The 20,720-nt window shown below is 36.2% G+C and overlaps 1 protein-coding gene across 5 annotated transcripts in view; it reads right to left on the bottom strand.

The window, feature by feature from the left end:
* Positions 1 to 6,153: 6,153 nt before the first annotated feature.
* LOC131163969 (K(+) efflux antiporter 3, chloroplastic) overlaps positions 6,154 to 20,720 on the bottom strand; it is a 110,423-nt gene continuing 95,856 nt past the window's right edge. For 4 of the 5 annotated variants that reach the window (XM_058120834.1, XM_058120835.1, XM_058120836.1 and 1 more), the window contains 4 exons: positions 17,373 to 17,534; positions 16,785 to 16,874; positions 16,528 to 16,689; positions 8,454 to 8,955 (listed from right to left, as the gene is read on the bottom strand). In XM_058120834.1, the coding sequence (XP_057976817.1) occupies positions 8,731 to 8,955; positions 16,528 to 16,689; positions 16,785 to 16,874; positions 17,373 to 17,534 (639 nt within the window). In that variant the 3' untranslated portion in view covers positions 8,454 to 8,730. Of the gene's footprint in view, positions 6,386 to 8,453; positions 8,956 to 16,527; positions 16,690 to 16,784; positions 16,875 to 17,372; positions 17,535 to 20,720 lie in introns of those variants that run through there. The other variant, XM_058120837.1, reaches the window with a different exon arrangement.

The following is a 20,720-nucleotide window of genomic DNA, read 5'->3' as shown; positions in this document are numbered from 1 at the left end:
TGTATGTTTTAGGACTGGACCGAAATGCACACATTGTGCACTTTCAGTCGACCGGCCAAGGCACTTCATTTTGCCCTGGTCAATCGAAACAGCCTTAGGTCAACAGTTGACCAAGGCCCTGGTCGACCGAACCAATGTAGTTCAAAAAGTCCCGGTTGATTGAAACCCCCTAGGTCAACAAATTGACCATCTGGTCGACCGAGCCAAATTTGTACACCAACTACCTGGTCGACCGAGGGTCCTCGGGAAAAATCCCAACGATCTGGCCGACCGAACCAACCAGTTCAAAATGGCCTGGTCGACCGAACCTCGGAGAAATGAGAAATTGCCCGCTTCCGATTGACCAAGCCCTCAGTTCAAAAACCTCATGGTCGATCAAACCATATGAACTCTGGTCGACCAAAACTATTCTAGTTGACCAGACCTCTTGGGTTGCCCTAATTTTTACTGCAGTTAAACATTTTTTAAATAGGGTTAAAATATTTGAAATGTCATTAAACTTCCCTAATAATACCCCATAGGTCGCTAACTTTCATATCTCTTCCCATGTCTATATATATGAGATTATTTGAGAAAATTAGAGAGAGATTAACCACTTTGATTAGGAGAAATTCTTTGAAATTTCTAAATCTTATAATACTCATATCGAAGCCCTAACCACTTATACTTACCTTCTCTTATTGCTCAAAATCTCTGTAAGTTGATTGAATGCTTGATTAGAAAGGTTTGCTTTCCCATTTTGATTAAATTGATTTGATTTTTACGGGAGCTAAACCTAAGTGATCTTAGGGGACTTTGTTAATAAGTCTCTCCTAAGAAAACTTTATAAAACTTCTGAGTATTGTATATTCATTGCAATATTTTGAGAAATTTGTATTTGTTTTTTGATTGCAAAAACCTGTCAAACTTTTTCAAATATCTATTGTACCTTTATCTTGAAAAATATTTAAAGAGATATTTGTTCATGTGATAAAATCTTTGTTGCAATATTCATTAACTCACATATTCTTTGCTGAATACAAAGATTGAATATCTTTTTACAAACCAAACATATACATTACTAGAGCATCATACGATTGAGAAAATCCGCTCATTGAAATATACATATATATTGTTTGGCTAGTATCTTTGTGTGAACATCTTGCCTGAATATCGTGTGATACAAATATTGTTTGATTAATACTCTCACGCACTTATTACACTGATAGTATATATATATATCTGAGAGTTGAAATATTGGACCACTCTGAGCTTACATATTATATCATTGGTGGTGTATGTGATTGAATGTAACTGGGTACACATCTGCTTTACATGAAAGTATAATCACTGTACCAATTTGATTGTAATACACATCTGTTGTATTTCCAGGCACGGGCCTGAAGAGGGAGACTAGCCCTAGAATAGTCTCAGATTGGCTTAGACCCGGTTAGGAAAGTTAGGTGTGCCATCTTGTTAAGGCGTGTAGATTGAGGTCAACCCCGCTAATTGACTTGGTTAAGGTTGAGGTCAGTCCTATGCTAATTGACCTGGTTGTAATCGGTGTTGCTCCACCCTTAAGTGAGCTATTAGTGGAATCCTCAGGTTTGTGAGCTAGAGGCGGGGACGTAGGCACAGTTGGCCGAACCCCGATAACATATCGTGTGTCTGTTTACATTTTCGCACTTTATATTTACCGCACATATATGTTATGGTATGAATGATGTGCATGATTTAAATTCTGTATATTTTATTGATCGGCACATTTGGAATTGTGTAAAAAGACCTTAGGTTATCAAATCATATTGACTTCTAACTTAATCTATGAGAAAAGTTTAAATTTCCAATTCACCCCCCTTCTTGGGAATACACCAATTCTAACAACTCTTTTTGAAAATACTCTCACATACTCATACGTTTTGTAAATCTATTTTTGAGAGTTCTTGCTTGTTTGATCTTTCCCACAATATTTCATATATAAATATTTGATTGGGAAGATCTTGTTTTTTGGCTTGTTAGTCTTGACATTCCAATTGCAAGACTTGAAAGCTTGCATATAATCTTTGATATTGTTTTTGCAAGTCTCGATCTAGAATATCTATTGTGCTTTACAGTTAGAACATCTTTGAGATATTTGATTTGGATTGTGTTAAACTTTCTTTGATTATTTGTTCGTTGAATATAACATCTTGTATCAAAGGTTGTACTCTTTTATATACATTCACTTGCACATTTTAGAGAGTTCACATATTGGATCTCACTTGAGCATTAAATCCATATCATATGTGAGTGCACATATTTGGGTCATATCATTGTACAAATCTTCTTGTGTTAAAAGCACCTTTACTTGTAAGAAAAAGCTTATATGATTGTAATCCAGATGTGGCCTGAGGTGGGAATTCTCCGCCTTGTAAGGAGAGTGTGTAAAGGTTGAGGTCAGCCCTAGTAATTTGATCTGATTGAAACTAGTGTCACTCCACCCGTTAAGTGAGTCGTAGTGTAATTCTTGGACTTGCGAGCTGAGGAGGGGATGAGACACGTTTGCCGAACCCCGATAACATATTCGGTGTTATTTTTACTTTACTTGCTTTATAGTCTGCTTCTTGCTTGATTCAATCTCTTTGCTGAATATATTGCATATCTGGTTAACACGTAATTGTATTTGATTGAGAGATACTGAAATTGTGTTGCATGTGTTGAAAATAGATTGATTTATCATATCTGCAACTTCATACATATTTAGATTGCCCCTAGGTTGTGCATTATTGCTACTGGCTTAGATAAACCTAGGAAAAATTTTTAAATCTCCAATTCACCCCCCTCTTGGGATTGCACCAAAGTCAACACTACGCATTTTTCAAAACATTTTCATTGGGAGAGAATTTCTTTTGAAAAACACTTTCCAAAATCTCCAATCAAATTGATTTTACAAAACTTATTTTTAATTTTCAAATGGTAAAATCTACACAATAAAAGTAGTGGAGGATCTGCAAAGGATTGACCCTAAAAATAGAGATACACCAAACAAGATTCATTGCAATCTTTATGCAAATTTGGTTAAACTTATTGAAACCGAAATTCGATATCAATTGAGAGTTATGGTGCGATCCCAAGAGGGGGGATGAATTGGGGTTTAAAATCTTTTTGGCTAAACTAAATTACGCAGATTCACCAACAATCATATCCCAATTAAAATTGAAACAAGTAATAATTATAACAATGAATGCAAACATACACGTGCAGAATTTAAAGTACGAAAATATAAACAAAAGAGAGAGAGAGAGAGAGAGAGAGAGAGAGAGAGAGAGAGAGAGAGAACGACATAAGTTTTTTAATGAGGTTCAGCCAATCCTGCTTACGTCCTCGTCTTGGGCAAACCCCCCAAGAATTTCACTAACCCTACTCACTTAACTGGGTGGAGCAAAAACTGTTTATATTCCTTATAGGGTGGAGCCTCCCTAGCTCCCTTAACTGGGTGAAGCCAGGCCGTTACACAATCCTTACAGGGTGGTGTCCCCCTAACTAACTTAACCGAGCGGAGCCAAACCATTTCACACTCCTTATAGGGTGGAGCCTCCCTAGCTCACTTAATCGGGTGAAGCCAAACCTCTCCAAGTGATGTACCCTCACTTGGCCACAGTTCACAACCCGAACTAGGAAGGGTCTGTTTTGAAAAATAAATTTTTTGTACAATTACAATGCTTCTATGAAGGTTTAAATGCACTCCCATATGATTTAAACATTAAGCTCAGTAGAGTAATGCTTTTCTCTCAAAAATTATTTTTCAAGTAAAACATGAGAGTATGGAAAATGATTATGGAAAATGACTTTTTCTTTTCTAAAATGACCTTTAAAATTTAAATTCAATAAGGCTTTCCAAGCAAAGTATCTGAGTGAAAATACATGCTCAAGCATTTTCTCAAGAAGCTTTTCGAGCTAATATATATTAATTGAATATATGTTCAAAGCTCTTGAATAACCCATAGATATCCTCCAACAAAAATATTTCCAAATAAATGAATGGAAGAAGTTAGGGTTTTCATTTAAAATGATTGACCTTTATAAAATAAAATTCAATAAAGCTTTCTAGCAATATATGTATGAGCTTAAATACATGCTTAAGCCTTACTTGAATAACCCAAAAATAATTTCTTCAAAATGACTTTCAAAATAAAGGAGTAAGAGAAATTAGAACTTTGTTTTTCAAAACAACGAGGAGGCTTTCAAGCTATATATTAGTAGCTAGAACTTTCTTCAATCTTTCCATCTCTAATGTATCATCCCCAATTAGGATTATATCGTCAACATACACTATTAGAATTGTTCTCTTACCCCTTTCAGACTGTTGGAAGAACAGGGTATGATCTGATTGCCCTTGTCGATATCCTTGGTTCTTTATTACTTTTGCAAATCTATCGAACCATGCTCTAGGAGATTGTTTGAGTCCATACAAGAACTTCTTGAGTTTACACACTCTGCTTTCTTCACCTTTCTTACTGAAGCCTAGTGGTATAGTCATGTAGACTTCTTCTAACTCGCCATTTAGAAATGCATTCTTAATGTCAAGTTATTGTAGTGATCAATCTAAGTTGGCTGCCAAGGACAAGAGGACCCGAACTGTATTCAAGTTTGCCACTGGTACAAATGTCTATGTATAGTCAATGCCATAAGTCTGTGTAAATCCTTTTGCAACAAGTCTAGCTTTATATCATTCAACTGTCCAAACATATTTATATTTCACTGTGACGACCCATTTACAACCAACTAGCTTCTTTCCTCTCGGAAAATTTATTACATCCCAAGTTCCATTTTTTTCTAGAGCTCACATTTCCTCCAAGATCACCTCCCTCCATTTAGGTATTTTCAGAGCTTCCTGAATATTCTTTGGAATTCTTATCCTGTCAAGGTTAAAGACAAAAACATGATATCCTGCAGACAAGCTTTTATAAGACATGTATTTAGACTAGGGATCTTAAGTACATGACCTAGTTTGTTTTCTAATTGCAATAGGTAAATTGATGTCATCGGGTATAGGATTATCAGAAGAGAGCTCATGACTATCTATTACCAAATCAGGATTGGGCATGGACTCATGGTTGTTCGGAGCCATCACTAGTTCCAACGCTCTTGGTGCCTCAAGTATGAGATTCTCCCTATTCTTTGTGTTTGGCTTTCTTGAGTAAACAAGTATGTCTGTGTTGTTTTGCTTTCCTGCATCTCCCCCCGAGGTTAAGTGTTCTTTTGCATTTGACAGGTCAAGAAGTAATGCAATGGAAGGTTCAATAGATGGGTTAGGGAATGAAGCAATGGGAGGCTCAATAGATGGCACATATTCAGTAGTAAAGAAGTTAAAGAACCGATCTTCACTCCATTTCTCCTCCTAAAGAGAGGTCTTTGGGAAATAAGGAGTGATTTCAAAGAATGTGACATAAAAGCTAACAAACATCCTTTTTGAGATAGGGCTATAGCATTTGTAGCCTTTCAGGGTAGGGGAATAACCAATGAAGACACATTTAACAACACGAAGATCCAGCTTATCTCGATGGTGAGTATGAACATAAACAAAGGCAGTATAGCCAAAGATTTTCAATGGAAGACTAGAGGTGATTCGAGAGGTAGGAAAATGTTTTTGGAATTTCTGGAGAGGAGTGGCAAAGGTAAGTACCTGACTCGACATTCGATTAATGAAATGGGTAGCTGTTAAGATGGCATCACCCCAAAAATAGTTTTTCATGTTTGTAGTGAACATCAATGCTCAAGCTACTTCAGTATATGTCAGTTTTTTCGTTCAACAACCCCATTTTGTTGAGAGGTATTCACACAAGAACTCCGATGAATAATCCCATTTTCTTAAAGATAAGTCCCCAGAATATCATTAAAATACTCCGTACCATTATCAGTATGTAAAATTTGAATGTGAGTTTGGAATTATGTTTGAATCATTGAATAAAAATTGACAAAAATGGAACAGATTTCAGTTTTATCTTTCAACAAGAAAACCCAATAGAAACGAGTATGGTCATCAATAAAAGTAACAAACTATTTCGTATGGGTGTGATTGAGGGATCTTCAGTGTCCCCACAAATCACTGTGAATCATAGTAAATGGGTGGGATGGTTTGTATATGGATGGTAGGAAAGAAGCACGTCGATGTTTTGCAAGCTCACACACTTCACATTGAAACTCAAAAGACATTTTATTTGAACAAATGGACGGAAATAAACGTTTTAAATATTGAAAATTTGGGTGACCCATTTTAGAATGCCATAACAAAAGTTCACTATTTCTAGAAATAGATGCAGAATCACAAATTGTAGTATTATATCGTTCACTCACGCTTGCCTCCTCAAAGTAGTAGTTTTTCATACGCCTTAGCAGTGCCAATCGTCTTCCCCGATGATAGGTCCTGAAAAATACAATGAAATGAATCAAATTTAGCAGAGCAATTGGAGTCTTTTGTTAACTGGCTTATGGATAACAAGTTACAACATAACTTGGGAACATGTAGGACAGATTTTAAAGTTACAGAATCAGATATGTGAATACTTCCTTTACCGGCAACTGGTGATAGAGAACCATCTGCAATTTTGACTCTCAAATTTCCAATATATGGTGAATAGAATGAAAACAATTGATAAGAACCGGTCATATGATCAGATGCACCTGAGTCAATTATCCATGGTGATTTGTAACAGGATATAGTATTTAAGGTTGACAAATAATTACCTTGGTGAGCCAGAGAACTAGTGGAAGACTGACCCGACGTTTGAATTGAGGAAAACATTTTATATAGCTGATCCATCTGCTCTGGACTGAATACGCTACTAGGAGTGGTATTGTTATTTTTTTTGCCTTGTGACTTCTCAGCTAAATTATCAGTAGTTGCCTGATATCCATGATTTTTTTGATTTTGTCACGGCTTTCAATCTGCAGGCTTTCCATGAATTTCCCAACAGATATCTTTTGAATGGCGTTGCTTGTGACAATGCTCGCACCATAATTTCTCCTTATGTGATTTTTGCCCAAATCCCGTAGGGCCTTTTGAGTTGGGCCTTTTGAAATTAGGGCCAAAACTTCCAGCCCATTTGGTTTTAGATTTAGGGCTGATATTTCCTACCTGATATGGCCCATAGGTGTCTTCAGCATCACCTTTCTTATGCTCTCCTCATTCCTCACCTCCGCAAATACCTCTTGGGGTCAATGGAAGGGGTCGTTGGCCAAGTATCCATCCTCACACATCATCTAGTTCACGATTGAGGCCGGCCAAGAACTCGAAGACCCTTTCATTCTTGAGTCGTTTCTTGTAGTGGGTGCTGTCGCTAGAGCATTCCCACTCCTCCTCGATGCTCTGGTCGAGCTCCTACCAGAGTTGTGTCATCTCCATGAAGTACTCGGTGACGTCTCTCTCACCTTACCTCATCCGCCACAATCGAGTCTTTATCTCGAAGATTTGAGAGTAACTCTCAACATCGGAGGACGTCTTGCAAACGGCGTCCCATACGTTCTTCGCCGTTGGTAAGAATAGGTAGATTTTTCCGATTGAAGGCTTCATCAAATTTACAAGCCATGTGGTTACCATGGAATTTTTGAACTTCCATTTTTGCAGGGCTGCAACATCAGTTGAGACGAGCTTCTTCCTCTTGCCAGTAAGATAACCTAAAATCCCTTTGCCTTCGATCACAAGTTTGATGGATTGAGCCCACTCATGAAAATTCGTTCAATTTCTCCACTGAGAGTGGAAAGGCTGAGTTTTCTAACCCATTCAAACCCACGATGGATGTGGCTTCAAAGTCGCCATCGAGATTTTCAAAGGAGCTTGAACCTCTGCTATTGATGGTGTTGTCGACCATTATAAGCTAAGGTTTAGAAACCCTAGCTCTTATACCATGAAAGCAAAATATAATTTCTGTATTTCTTGAATTCTGTGCTTTCTGTACATCCCAATCTTACATTATATAGTACAACCTATTCTAAATAAGGAAATAATCTCCCTACAGAATAATACAAAATCTTCTACATTTACCCACTTTCCTAATTTATTCATTATTCACAAAGATACTTGAGATTTTAACAAACATGAATTTCAATTTTAGATTAGGATTTTTGAAAACTTATACAAATGTAATATAAAATTGTAGAGATTATTTTAAATTCACTTAAATTCAAGTTTACAACTCGAAATTCATGTTCCGAAACACTAACAAAACTTACCCCAATTCTCCCATGGTCAGAGAGCTGTTCAAAGCTGGCTCTCACTGACCACTTACCACAAGAATGTTCCCAAAATCATGCTGTTGAGTGATCACGCTAGCTGCTATCTTCCTCGATTACACGAGGAAAGCTTTAAACCATTATTTTCTGTTTTGTTTCTTTTAAAAAAAAACTGTATAAAAGACGGCTGGTTTCATACTCCAGCATTCCAGTAGTAATTTTAGAAAAACTCCTTCAGAAACAGACTTCAGAAATCCAGAAAATGGAAAAGAATGAATTTTTGTTATATACTATTCAATAATGTACATGGTGTGGTCTAAGAGGAAATAAAATCTTGTATCAATACTGAGAACTGTTCACCTGTTAAGAGGATGAGAGTAGGTAAATCTTGTAGCAAAATTTACTTTGTTCCATAGCACATTTAAGCAACAAAAATGATGACTCTAAAGCCCGTGCAACCAGGGGCCACAGGAGCAAGAATTTGAGAAGACAAAAAGAAACAGATCTCAATACTGCATCTTTTAGCTCTTTCAATAGCAGTTATGCAAGATGGTCTACTGTATTTTCCACCCCCTCCAAACTTTTCTCTGCATCCAGTTCACAATATAAAATGCCTTGACCCTCTCCGTCATGCTCTACTTGATTCATCCCTTCTTGAGACCTCAGTGCGTGACCAATATCTGCTTGGTCCACTCTTGATGATTCATTTTTGGAGGAAGTTGATGATAAGGGTGATTGGTCCTCAATCAAGTCCGCAGCTCTTACCTAGCTCAGAAACAAAAGTTTTCATCCAGTAATTGTCCAACAGCTTAATATATAGCAGAAAAACAAAACGTATACAATAGTATGGAGTATGGCATCAAGGAAATTCAGTAGGTACAGCATAGTGACTCAGGGGCTAAGTGGAGAAGTGTACATGGCATTTTGACAGATTCACCACACTTGTCCACTCTGTAATCTAGAGTTTGAGGATAACAATATGGGTGTCTGGGAAAGCACTCATGTTAGGGGAAAAACAAAGCATGGACTGATATGGAGCAATGATTTGAAAGGTGAAGGTGTGGGCAAGGCATTTTAACCCAAATAAGGCGAGGCAAAAGCCAGTTGGCAGTTTTATTTCACTTCTCTTTATATCAAAGAATATAAGTAACAAAAATTAGAAAAATTACAAATGAATTTTGAAAAAAAAAAAAACATGAAACTACTCATTGGTCATTCTGAGATACAAACTTGCAGTTACAAACAACTCTGTTCAAGCAAATCACAGAGAAAATCACAACATTACAAAATTTAAATTGTGTTAACTCTTAGTTGTTTTAGAAAGCCCCAAGTTCAAGAGTTGAGTGAATATTAGAACATTCCTTCATCCTTTAACGTACATATTAATATCGGAATAAATGTGGCTGGCTAGTAGTTTACAAACCAAACTAACTTGCGTAAACCTCAACTTAAAAAGTGTAAAGGTGTGCCATTTGCTCAAATGCATTAGTCTTGCTGTATAATGCATTTTCTGTTCAGCAATTTTGCATTTTAGACTATACCTTGGGGAATTTTTAATTTCTGTTTGGCTAAGTCTTGACTTTATTGTATTGATTTTGACTTTTTTTTTTTTAACCATCCAAAAGGGTACAATTGGAGGAGAACAAGATGTCCTAGGAAGATCAAAAGAAAACAATCAGAAAATAACAATAGTGTTGTCTTCCTCAATCCCTAACCAGGTCAGGCAGTGGCACACTCAAGAAAAACACCAAAGGAATGGGCTCAGAAAGAGGCCAAATACACTGCTCTATCCCACAACAAAAAAGGAGAGAGAGTGCGATTCTAGAAAATTCTTGCATCCTTCTCAATCCACAAGGTCCAAAAAATAGTGAAAACCGTGTTGCCCCTATGAACCTCTCCCTTCGTACTCTTGCTGATATCTCGCCAACAGGAAATCACCTACTGCCTGAGACATCCAAGCTTCACCAAAACAAGAAAAGGGGGCAATCTGTGGAATGCCTCCTTACAATGAAGGAAGAGGTGAGCATTCATTCCATAGGACTGACAACACATCACAGATGTCATGGTTGAGGGCTTTAAAGGGCCTTCTAATATTTAACAAATCGGGCATGTTAATCCCATCAAGAGTCATCATCCATATTGAGTTTCGAAAGGAATCTTAGCCTTCCAATGATGTGACCAGGGGAAAAAACCAGGTGAGAAGTCGATTTGAGGAGGTGAAAGAAGAAAGATTCAGGGAAAAAGAGGCTTGATGAATCACCCTCGTCAACCCTCTCATCTCTGTTATTAATTGGAACAAACTGATTCAAAGAGATAAGTAAGATGGAAAGCTCAATGGCATCTCTTTCATTCGGATTCCTGAAAAAATGGAAGTCCCAAGTAAGAGCTCCCCTTAGAAAGAAAAAAGTGCTGATAGGAGCATATTACAGGGAAGAAAGTCTAAACGGTCAAGGCACCATCAGCTTCAAAGAATCCTCGCCCAACCAAACATCCTCCCAAAACAAACCATGTTGCCATACCAACTTTCAATCAGATGAGGGGGAAGAAAATACAAACTTTCATGGGATTGTATGCGAAATGTTGCCCTTCTTCTAGAATCCCACCCATTCTGATGAACCCAGTATGTACTTTTAATCACCTTGTGTCATAAAGAGTTAACCTCTAAGGGGAACCTCCACAACTATTTTCCAAGAGAAATGTTCTAGGAAACCACATTACCAAGCCCCGCCCTCCTTCCCATTTCGGTCTACTAACCACCTCCCAATCAACAAGACGATCTCTCTTATTCTCCCCAAAACTTGACTAGAGAAAAGCACGTATCATCTTCTCAAGGATCCTAGAACCACTTGGGCACTAAAAAGTGAGAGGACCTAGGGACTTAACAGGGAAACACTAATGAGGGTGGTATGACCTCTTACAGATAAGTACGTCTTTTTACACCCCTCCAACCTCCTACTCAAGCACAGGATCCCACAAAGAGAAAAGGTATGAGAGCGGCCATTCCAAAGTAGCACAGCCGGCCAGGGCCTTGACCCCACTAAATCTCTATCATCCACATTTACACCTGCCACTCCACTCTTTAGACAAGTTGATCTTTCCTGAAATATTTTCGTAAATTTTTCAGCACAAGAATTGTATTTCAGAATTTCACAAAATTGACCTTGAGAAACAGCTTAGTATCATCAACAGACTGAAGATGAGACATATCTACCTCCTCTCCAACAAAATTTTCTTTTTTGTGAAATATTTTACCAAAAAAAAAAAAGATAACAAAACCAAAAGATAAAAAAGTAAAAAATAAAAATTTCAATCTATAACAGAATTGCCCACCCTCCATTTAAAAAAAAAAAAACAATCTATAAAAGAATAGCCCACTCTCCAAACAAACCAAAAACAAAGCTACCTACGAAAGGCCTTTTTCAAACCCTTTCCGTCATAGTTAATAGAGCACTCTAAATAGGTCAATTCGTGTTGTTCCTTCTTAGTGTTACTTTTACCAGCATCCAAGTGGACTGACTTCCTCTCAAGATCAGCTAACCACAAACCCATTTTATCTAGCAACATTGAATGCTAGACCCTAGGACAGGCACAATACCAACCCGAGTCTCCTCATTCTTGTCTCTTTCCTCGCCTATTCCATCATATCCCAAAGAATAAACCCATCTAAAGCATCCATTAGAAGTATAGAGTTATAGGAGAACTCCTACAATGAATCAGAAGAGCCTGATCCAAACCCCAGTTGCTCATGAACCTCATCTGTAAGTCTCCATCATAATCAAAATCACTATCTAGCTCATCCAACTCATAAGATACACCCCCTACCCCCCACCCCCCCAAAATTTATTCTTCTCAATAGGATTATCGGCATGAATTTTTATTTATTTTTTAACCAGATCTACCTTCTACCCATTCAAAGTAACCTCAACTTAAAAACTACAATCACAATGCCTTCTAAAAAATTTAACTACCCTTGTATCTGTACTTAATTGTGTCTCAGCTGAGGATTTCCTTTTTCCTTTGCTTTTCTGCCTCGATGAGTACCTGTGGTATCGCTGGTTCCCCCGATACTCAAGATTTAGTCACTCCTGTCCCCACCTTATCACCACTAGAACTTGTACCGGCTTGATCTCTGTGCCGATTAGGCACTTCAATAAACTCCATCTGCAGTTCCTGCATCCCTGAATTTTTCTCTGGCATCCATCCTCCATAGTAACCCCACTGGAAAACTATCAGTGTACAAAACAGCCCTTCCCCTGCTCTCGGCTCACTAGACAGAAGTTCATGCTGCCCACTCAAACCAACAATTCCTACCAGTGAAGATGTATCATGAATATATGTATATATTATAAACAAAGAAAATTTAGTAGAGAGGGCAGAATGCACATGAAGAATAAAACAAGAAGGAAAACAGGAAGAATAAAATCCTTGCTTTACTTCTAATTACAAATTTCCCATTCTAGGCCCAAAAACCAAAATCAATGCAAGAGAGTAAACCAGTCCCACTGCATGTCTTCCAAAGATATGTGGCGAAAAAATTAAAACTATTTGCTAACACCCACAAGAATGAAAGATAAGTCACTCTACTCCAAAGCAAGTTAGTAGACATAGCCACTCATTAGAAAATTCTAGCATTCCTTTCCATAGAAACACACCAAATTATAGCCATAATAGAGCATCGCCATAAAGCTTTCCTATCCTTTACTCTACCAAAACCACTAAACATGATGGAGCAAAATGTCTTCAATGTGGATGGACACACATAACTCTCACCAAATATACCAAACAATTTATTCCAAATAGCCAACCTGTAAGGATAATGAAGAAACAAATGTGCACAAGTTTCTCCACTCCCCAAGCAAAGGCCACAAATATTCGAAGATAGAGCTTTATTGGGTCCTCTCTTTTGAAGCAAATCATTGGTATTAATTATTTTTAAGTACCATAATCTAAACGAAAGGCTTTATAATTTATATTTTTCTATGTTTCAATCAATTAGTCAATTAATTAAATTGCACATATTTTTTTGGGTTAGCTTAAACATGCCTCATCTAATGAATTTGCACTTGTGCATGATTTTTATAGATGTCTGAATTTGAGGACAATGCAAGTCTTAATACAACTCCTTGTCTGAGCTCATGCCCAAGTCCAAGTCTAAGCATGAATACAAAATCAGTAAATAATGTTGCTACTTTAGGAACAGAATTGGGTGAGATGAAGAAGTTTAAATCAAGATCAGATGTATGAGATCATTTTACTAGATTATGTGTTGATAACACTACAGAGGTTAAAGCTCAGTGTAAATATTATCCTAAAGTGTTCTGTGATGATTCAAGAATGAATGAAACATGAGTTTTGTGGAATCACTTGAACTTATGTGCTAAGTATCCCTATAAGAGACCTCATGATCGTAATCAATCCCAAATCAACTTCAAACCAGAAACAAAAATGGAAGAAAAACAGTTAACATGCCAAAAGTATGATGCTGATATTCTTAGAAAAGCTTTAGCATATATGGTGATAGTGGATGAACTACCATTCAGATTTATGGAGGGACATGGTTTTAAATATTTTTGTAGGCTCATGGAACCTAGATTTAAGGTTCCATTGCGAGTGACAATGGCAAAGGATTGTCTTCTTTTATATAGAGAAGAGAAAAAGAAATTGAAAAAAATTTTGAAACATAATTGTCAACGAGTTTGCCTTACAACAGACACTTGGACATCTTTATAGAATGTTAGTTACACGTGTCTAACTGTGCATTTTGTTGACATTGAATGGAGGTTACACAAAAGAATTTTAAGTTTTGGTCTAGTTCTTCATCATCGAGGGGAAGTGTTAGGTTTTGCTATTGAGAAAGCTTTGTTGGATTGGGGAATAGATAAAGTTTTTACTATTACTACAGATAATGCAAGTTCTAATGGTACAAACATTAGTTACTTAAAGAGGAGGGTGAACAATTGGAAGGGTAGTGTGCTCAATAGTGAGTTCATGCACATGAGGTGGGTTGCACATATCATTAATTTAATTGTGCAAGATGGATTCAAACTTGTGGGAGATTCTGTACTTCAAATTAATTAAGCAGTAAAATATATTAGGCAATCACCTGGTATAATTGCTAAATTTAAAGAGAGTGTGCAGATGAGGAAAAGGTTAATTGTAAAAAACATTTGTGTTTGGATGTGTTTACTAGATGGAATTCCACATATATGATGTTGTACATTGCTAAAAAATTTCAAAAAGTTTTTGATAGATATGATGAAAAAGATCGAGATTTTACCCTTGATCTTTCAAAAGATGGTGGAAAAGGAAAGCCAATGGAAGATGATTGGGATAATGTGAGGAAGATGGTGCAATTCTTAGGATGTTTCTATCACTTCACTTTGCGTGTTTTGGGTTCTAATTATGTGACTTCTAATACTTTTTTCCATGAAATTTGCATGAATAATGCTTTTTTTGGAAAATTGGTGCCAAAATGATGATTTTGAATTAAGTGAAATGGCATTCAAAATGAAACATTAATATGATGATTATTGGGGGAATCTAGAAAAATTGAATATGATGATGTTTGTTGCCACCCTTCTTGATCCTCGATACAAGTTAGAATATGTGGACTGGGGTCTTTCTCAACTGTTTCCTCCTACATCTTCAATTTTGAGTAAAAAGGTGAAGGATGTTATTTTCTCAATGTATGATGAGTATAAAAATGGGGGTAGACAATTCCAATGCAGTGGACCTAGTGGTAGAACTGCCGAAGTTAGCTCTAGTTCTTTTGGCCCTATCACTAGTATGGACTATATGGTGGATGATGACGAACCAACAATGAAGATGATGATGGTTATGCTAGATAAATTCAGGAGGCATAGGTCAGAAAAAGAAGGTGGGGAAGGCAAGAGTGATCTTCAGAGGTATCTTTCTGAGGCACCTGAAGAGGGTAGTCAAGAATTTGATATTTTAGGATGGTGAAAGATAAATAATCCAAGGTTTCCTATCCTTTCACAGTTGACACGTGATGTTTTGGCTATCCCCATAGCTACTGTTGCTTCTGAGCCTGCATTTAGTACGGGAGGTCGTGTTCTTGATTCTTTTAGAACATCATTGACTCCTAAGATTGTGGAGGCTCTTATATGTTCTTAAGATTGGTTGTGAAATTCACCATTACCAGTGAACTATGAAGAAAGCCTTGAAGAACTTGAGAAAGGTAAAACATAATTTCTTAAGACATCTTTTTCACATTTTCTAGCTGTTTTATTCTAATTATTGTTTTGTATTTATTTTCTCTAATTCATTGACTTTTTCTTTTTCATTCATTTCATAATTTGATCAAATTGGCATGGATGATTTATTGGTAAGATTATGTACTATGAATAATTGAACAATGATCGTCAATTTAATTTTATCTTGTTATAACTTTCATATTGTTTCATTTTATTAGGAATGATGTTTGCATCAAGATTGGAGAATTGAAGCTACAATTTTGAAGATGGAAGAATGATTGATCAAATAAGCATGGATGATTTATTGGTAAGATTATGTATTATGAACAATTGAACATTGATCATCAATTTAATGTTATCTTGTTATAACTTTCATATTGTTTCATTTTATTAGGAATGATGCTTGCATCGATATTGGAGAATTGAAGCTACAATCTTGAAGATGAAAGAATGTGGATGGAAGAATTTCTTCAATTCATTAAAATTTTAAACCATTGATGAACAATTAGAATGTCTATTTTGTACTTGTAATTTGTAATATTTTATATATATATATATATATATATATATATTTGTTTATTGTTAATGTTTGCTTGCCTCATTGCTTATTTTGTGAAATTAGGGATAGAGAGATTTAATTATTAAAAGTGCCCAAGGATTGAGACATTGTGGAATTGATATGTAATTCTCATTTTGGAAGTGCCCAACAGATTTTATTATTAAAAGTGCCCAACAAATATTATTTTGTTAAAATTATGAGCCACTATAAAAAATAAAAATACTCAATAAATTTTTAACAACTTTATGAAAAATAAAGGTTATTTTGTTAAAAGTGCCCAACAGATTTTATTTTGTTAAAATTATGAGCCACCATAAAAATTAAAATGCTCAATAAATTTAACTTTATGAAAAATTTAGGTTTTTTTTTTTTTTTTATAAAAAAAATTGGTTAAAAACCGAAAAACCGCAACCAAACCACCACATTTTTGGTTTTCAATTAAAGCATAATTTCGGTTCAGTTTCGGTTTCAGTTCGGGAATTTCAAAACCGACATTTTCGGTTCGCACCGAACTGTGTGCAGTCCTACATACAAGAATATGTGCATGCATGCATGAATGAGTACCTGCATCGGTTTCATAACATCACGTTCTCGATCATCAGTTTTATTGAGGGCTTCTTGAGCTTGCAGCTCCATGGAATCTCGAATGAGCTGACTCAGAAAGTTTACATCATCAGACATTGCTCCAAGCCCTTTCAGAAGTTTGGACCCTAGCTGTAGACTTGTCTGAGAGAATAACTAAATATTTAGTCATCCAGGTACATTATGCAAGAATTTTCATTTTAAGGGCACTTATCTAAGGAAAATCAATTCAAGTATACCTCTGCATTTTCAAGAAGAGCATCGGTAGCGCCAGATTTCTTCAGATCTAGGAGATGCTTAAGGTCTTGAGCTCTGGCATATATTGGGACCTGCTGAGTAGAAGTTCAATCAATAGATAGCTATCTAAAATAATTTCAATTTAGACAAAAGTAAATCTTATTTCTAAATCACAAGCAACAATTTCACAGCATTTAATTCAATTCAATCTAAGAAAGAAGTGTCATCCTTGCTCCCTATGGAATGGTATGCATTGAAGGCCTTGATTGTTATGGAAAGGACTATCCTAATCAGACATCGTCACAGCAGTAACTGAGACTTCACAACTAATTTTTTTCTTTTGTTTTTAATGCATTCCTTAGCAAAAATTAGAGGATGGACTTTGGCACATCAATAAGGTTGCACTTGCACCATCGTTATCTCCGAATCAAGGGTTCAAGTCTTTGCTTGCAGGGGTAAGGTTGAATCTTTCAGACACTCCTGAGACCCCGCAGTAGCATGTCTCTGTTACTTCATCACAAAGGCATTATATGTTATCGTGTCAGTTAGAGAGAGAGAGAGAGAGAGAGAGAGAGAGAGAGAGAGAGTACCGCAGGAAAGGCAAGGCGAATCCTTTGAACAGCCTCAGTGGTCCTCTTCTTCCCTGTGAACATAACCATGACAGCTTTTGGAGAGGAGATGCCAGCAGACTGCAAAACTGCTGGGCGTGACCCATCACCATAAAGGATTGGAAAACCAAGTTCCTTAGAAGCCTGTTTGGGAAAAAATACAGAAATTTAATGTTACGACTCACCAAAATTATTTTCTCAAAAACACAGAAGAGAAAAAAAGTTGTAACCAGAAGATTTAACAATTTTACAGCAAAGAACAAAGGTACAAAATTAAAGTTGGAAAGTATTTTCAAGTACAAACCCAAAATTTCCATCTAGGAAATATCTCCAGCAATAATTTATTTTAAATAAAAAAGAAGATATATTAAGACAGAAAGGAAATACAATCGAGGACAAGAAATCCTCAAAAAGGAACAAGCCCTAAAAAAACTAAGAAAACCATTCTTCAATCCCTTTCCATTATAGTTAATAGAACAAATTCACTAATTCCCGTTGGCCCTTCTTATCCTTTTACCACCATCCAACTGGACTTCTTTGCCTGCAGAGTTGGATAACCACAACCCCATCTTATCCAGCAATTGTTAAACCACTATATCTTCCTCATTATGTTCACCCATGCAACAGCAAGGAATGGGCCTGAATTTATCTGTTTTTGTGGTCACTGAATTCCTTGCCTCCTTTTTAATGCACATTTTTAACACATGCCTGCATGAAGGGACTTTTAACTTTCTGATGCTTTGCTCAAGAAGAATGCCCCCATTAATCAAAATTAGGAGGTGTTCAATCATCAGCTTGTCATAATTGAAGCAAGTTTTACAACTCTTTTAAGAATTATATAGCAAAACAAAACAATTATATAGCAGTAGCATCTGTACACTTGGAGTGAGCTGAATGCAATGAAGATTTTCCCAGAAAAAAGGGTTTCACTTATAATATTCTTTCCCTAATAATTTTTTTTGCAAATCTGGAAAATCAAAATGGGTCACTGAAAGAATAATCAGCGAAGAGCAGGAAAAAGGAGATGTCAAGAACAGTTGGCCAGGGCAGAGAGTAATCTTGCGTGCACTGTGTACCCTCCAGACCAGACCTATTTAATTAACAAATTCTGTATGACAAAATGCCCCTACATGCACAGAATAAACAGAAAAAATGCCATGCCTCTCTAATTCTGCCCCTCAAGCTATAAAAGTATCATATAACCCTAGCCTGTTACATCAATTAGATCTACTTGATCATAGCATCCCCCACAAAATGACAATGAACTCCACTGCTCTCTGTTTTCTTGGGAACCACATGATTGATGGAAATGAAAGTTCAGATTGTACAAAACATATCTATAGGCTCCATTATCAAGAAACCATCTGTGCCGTAAGAGACTTCAATCACACTAACTCACTGACCATATGAGCAATAGCTCAGTACTTTGCTTCAGCACTACAGTTCGCTACAATAATCTCTTTCTTTCTAATGCCATCTATGAAGATTACACCACAAATGTACAATATCCGTTTGATCTTCACCAGAACCAGCCTATGCATCAGAATATCCCACCAAATCATAGTTTCTATTAATACCAAACTCGGTCAAGAGAGCTGTTGACATGCCAAAGGATCCTGCAGACAGCACACAATGTGCCTGATTGTGATTCTCCATAAACTGACTCACCACCTCAATAAAAAGGATATGCCAGGTCAAGTGGTGGCCAAATAATCAGTTTTCCAACCAACTTTCTATATGATCCCCTTTTTTTTAAGATAAGGTCAAGCCTCCCTAAACAACTTCACACTAAGATCCATAGGAGGATGGTTTAACTCCCAACGTACAAGTCTTGTAGCAAGTACAAAATATATTTTCTACTAGACAGATTTAAGGTTATCATAGACAACTATCTCAATACCAAAAAAATAACAGAGCACCTAAGTCCTTGATTTGAATTTTTTCTGAAGTCAAGAAGTACGCATCCTTGCAAAGGTCACTGTCTATGACGATATCATCAATATAAACCACCAACATTATGATAGAAGTACTGAATTTGTCAAACAAAGCCATAAGAGACTGCTTCAGACCATGGCTTTATGCAACTCACAAATTTTGCCACTCTTCCCATGAGCAACATACCTTGAGGTTGCTCCATGTACCCCTTTTCCTGCAGATCCACACATAAGAAGGCACATCTAAGTGGTAAAAGGACCTATAAAAAATAACAGGCCATTGAAATTTAAATGGACTACAGCCAAGCAATGGGAGACAAGGTCTCAAAATAATCAATACCATACATTTAGGTTACCCATTGGCCACCAACCAAGCTTTCAATGGAACCATCCTAAAGATATTTGACGGAGTAGAACCAATGGCACATATCCAACTCACTACCAAGAGGAAAGATTCACCAATGCCCACGTCTCGCGAGAAGACAAAGACTCCATTTCTAAACTCATTGCATGCCTCCACCCAGAATTAGCAAGTGCCTCAACATGTGAATATGGGATAGAAATTGATGAAATAGACATGTCAACATAATGCATAGTCAATGAAACATGGAGATCTGAAACATAGCTGGCAACATAAAAAAAAAAAAACAAAGCACTTCTGAGTGCAAGTTTTGGAATGTCTTGGATGTGCAATGGGCCAATTCAAGTCTAGATAGGAACAAGGTCTTAAATTTCGATTTTGACTCAAATTTCAAAGCTCCAAAAGTACGGAAATTTCGACGGAAATTTCGATTTCGATTTGAAAAAATAACGAAAATTAGAAGTAAAGCATGGAATTCTTTGTGAAACTTTAGAAATGGTTAACAAACATAATAATATAAGTTTTAGGACTAATATATTACAAATTAAATATATATGTGTATTGTATGAGGTGGAAAAGTTGTAAAATAGTATGTGTATCAAACATATTTGTAAGATAATGTACATTAAACATATTTAGTTAACACAAATGAAATTCATAAATCATTTAAACATTATTTATTATATGAATAATGTTAATTTAGACATGAATGGTTAAATAAAATGTTAGTAAGTTTTTTTTTTCATATAATTTCAAAAGCACTAGTAATAATCTTTTGTTTCGATAAAATAAATTGATATAAAAATTTCACTTCACTCCTAAATATCTCATTTGAATTTTGATGAAATTTCATTGTATAGTTAAAATTTTGACAAGTTTCGCTAAAATTTCGAAATTTCGATAAATTTCAGATGATTCGTTGAGATTTCTATGGAAATTATGCAATACAGAAATCAATTGCCATTTCAATTTCGAGGTGACGGAAATCGGAAAATTTGACAGAAATTTCAACAATTTTGTGGAAATTTAAGACCA

The sequence above is a fragment of the Malania oleifera genome, chromosome 9 (assembly GCF_029873635.1).
Source record: "Malania oleifera isolate guangnan ecotype guangnan chromosome 9, ASM2987363v1, whole genome shotgun sequence".
NCBI classification, from domain to species: Eukaryota; Viridiplantae; Streptophyta; class Magnoliopsida; order Santalales; family Ximeniaceae; genus Malania; species Malania oleifera.
Note: the sequence above shows the minus strand (reverse complement) of the source record. Positions and strands in the feature narration are given on the sequence as shown.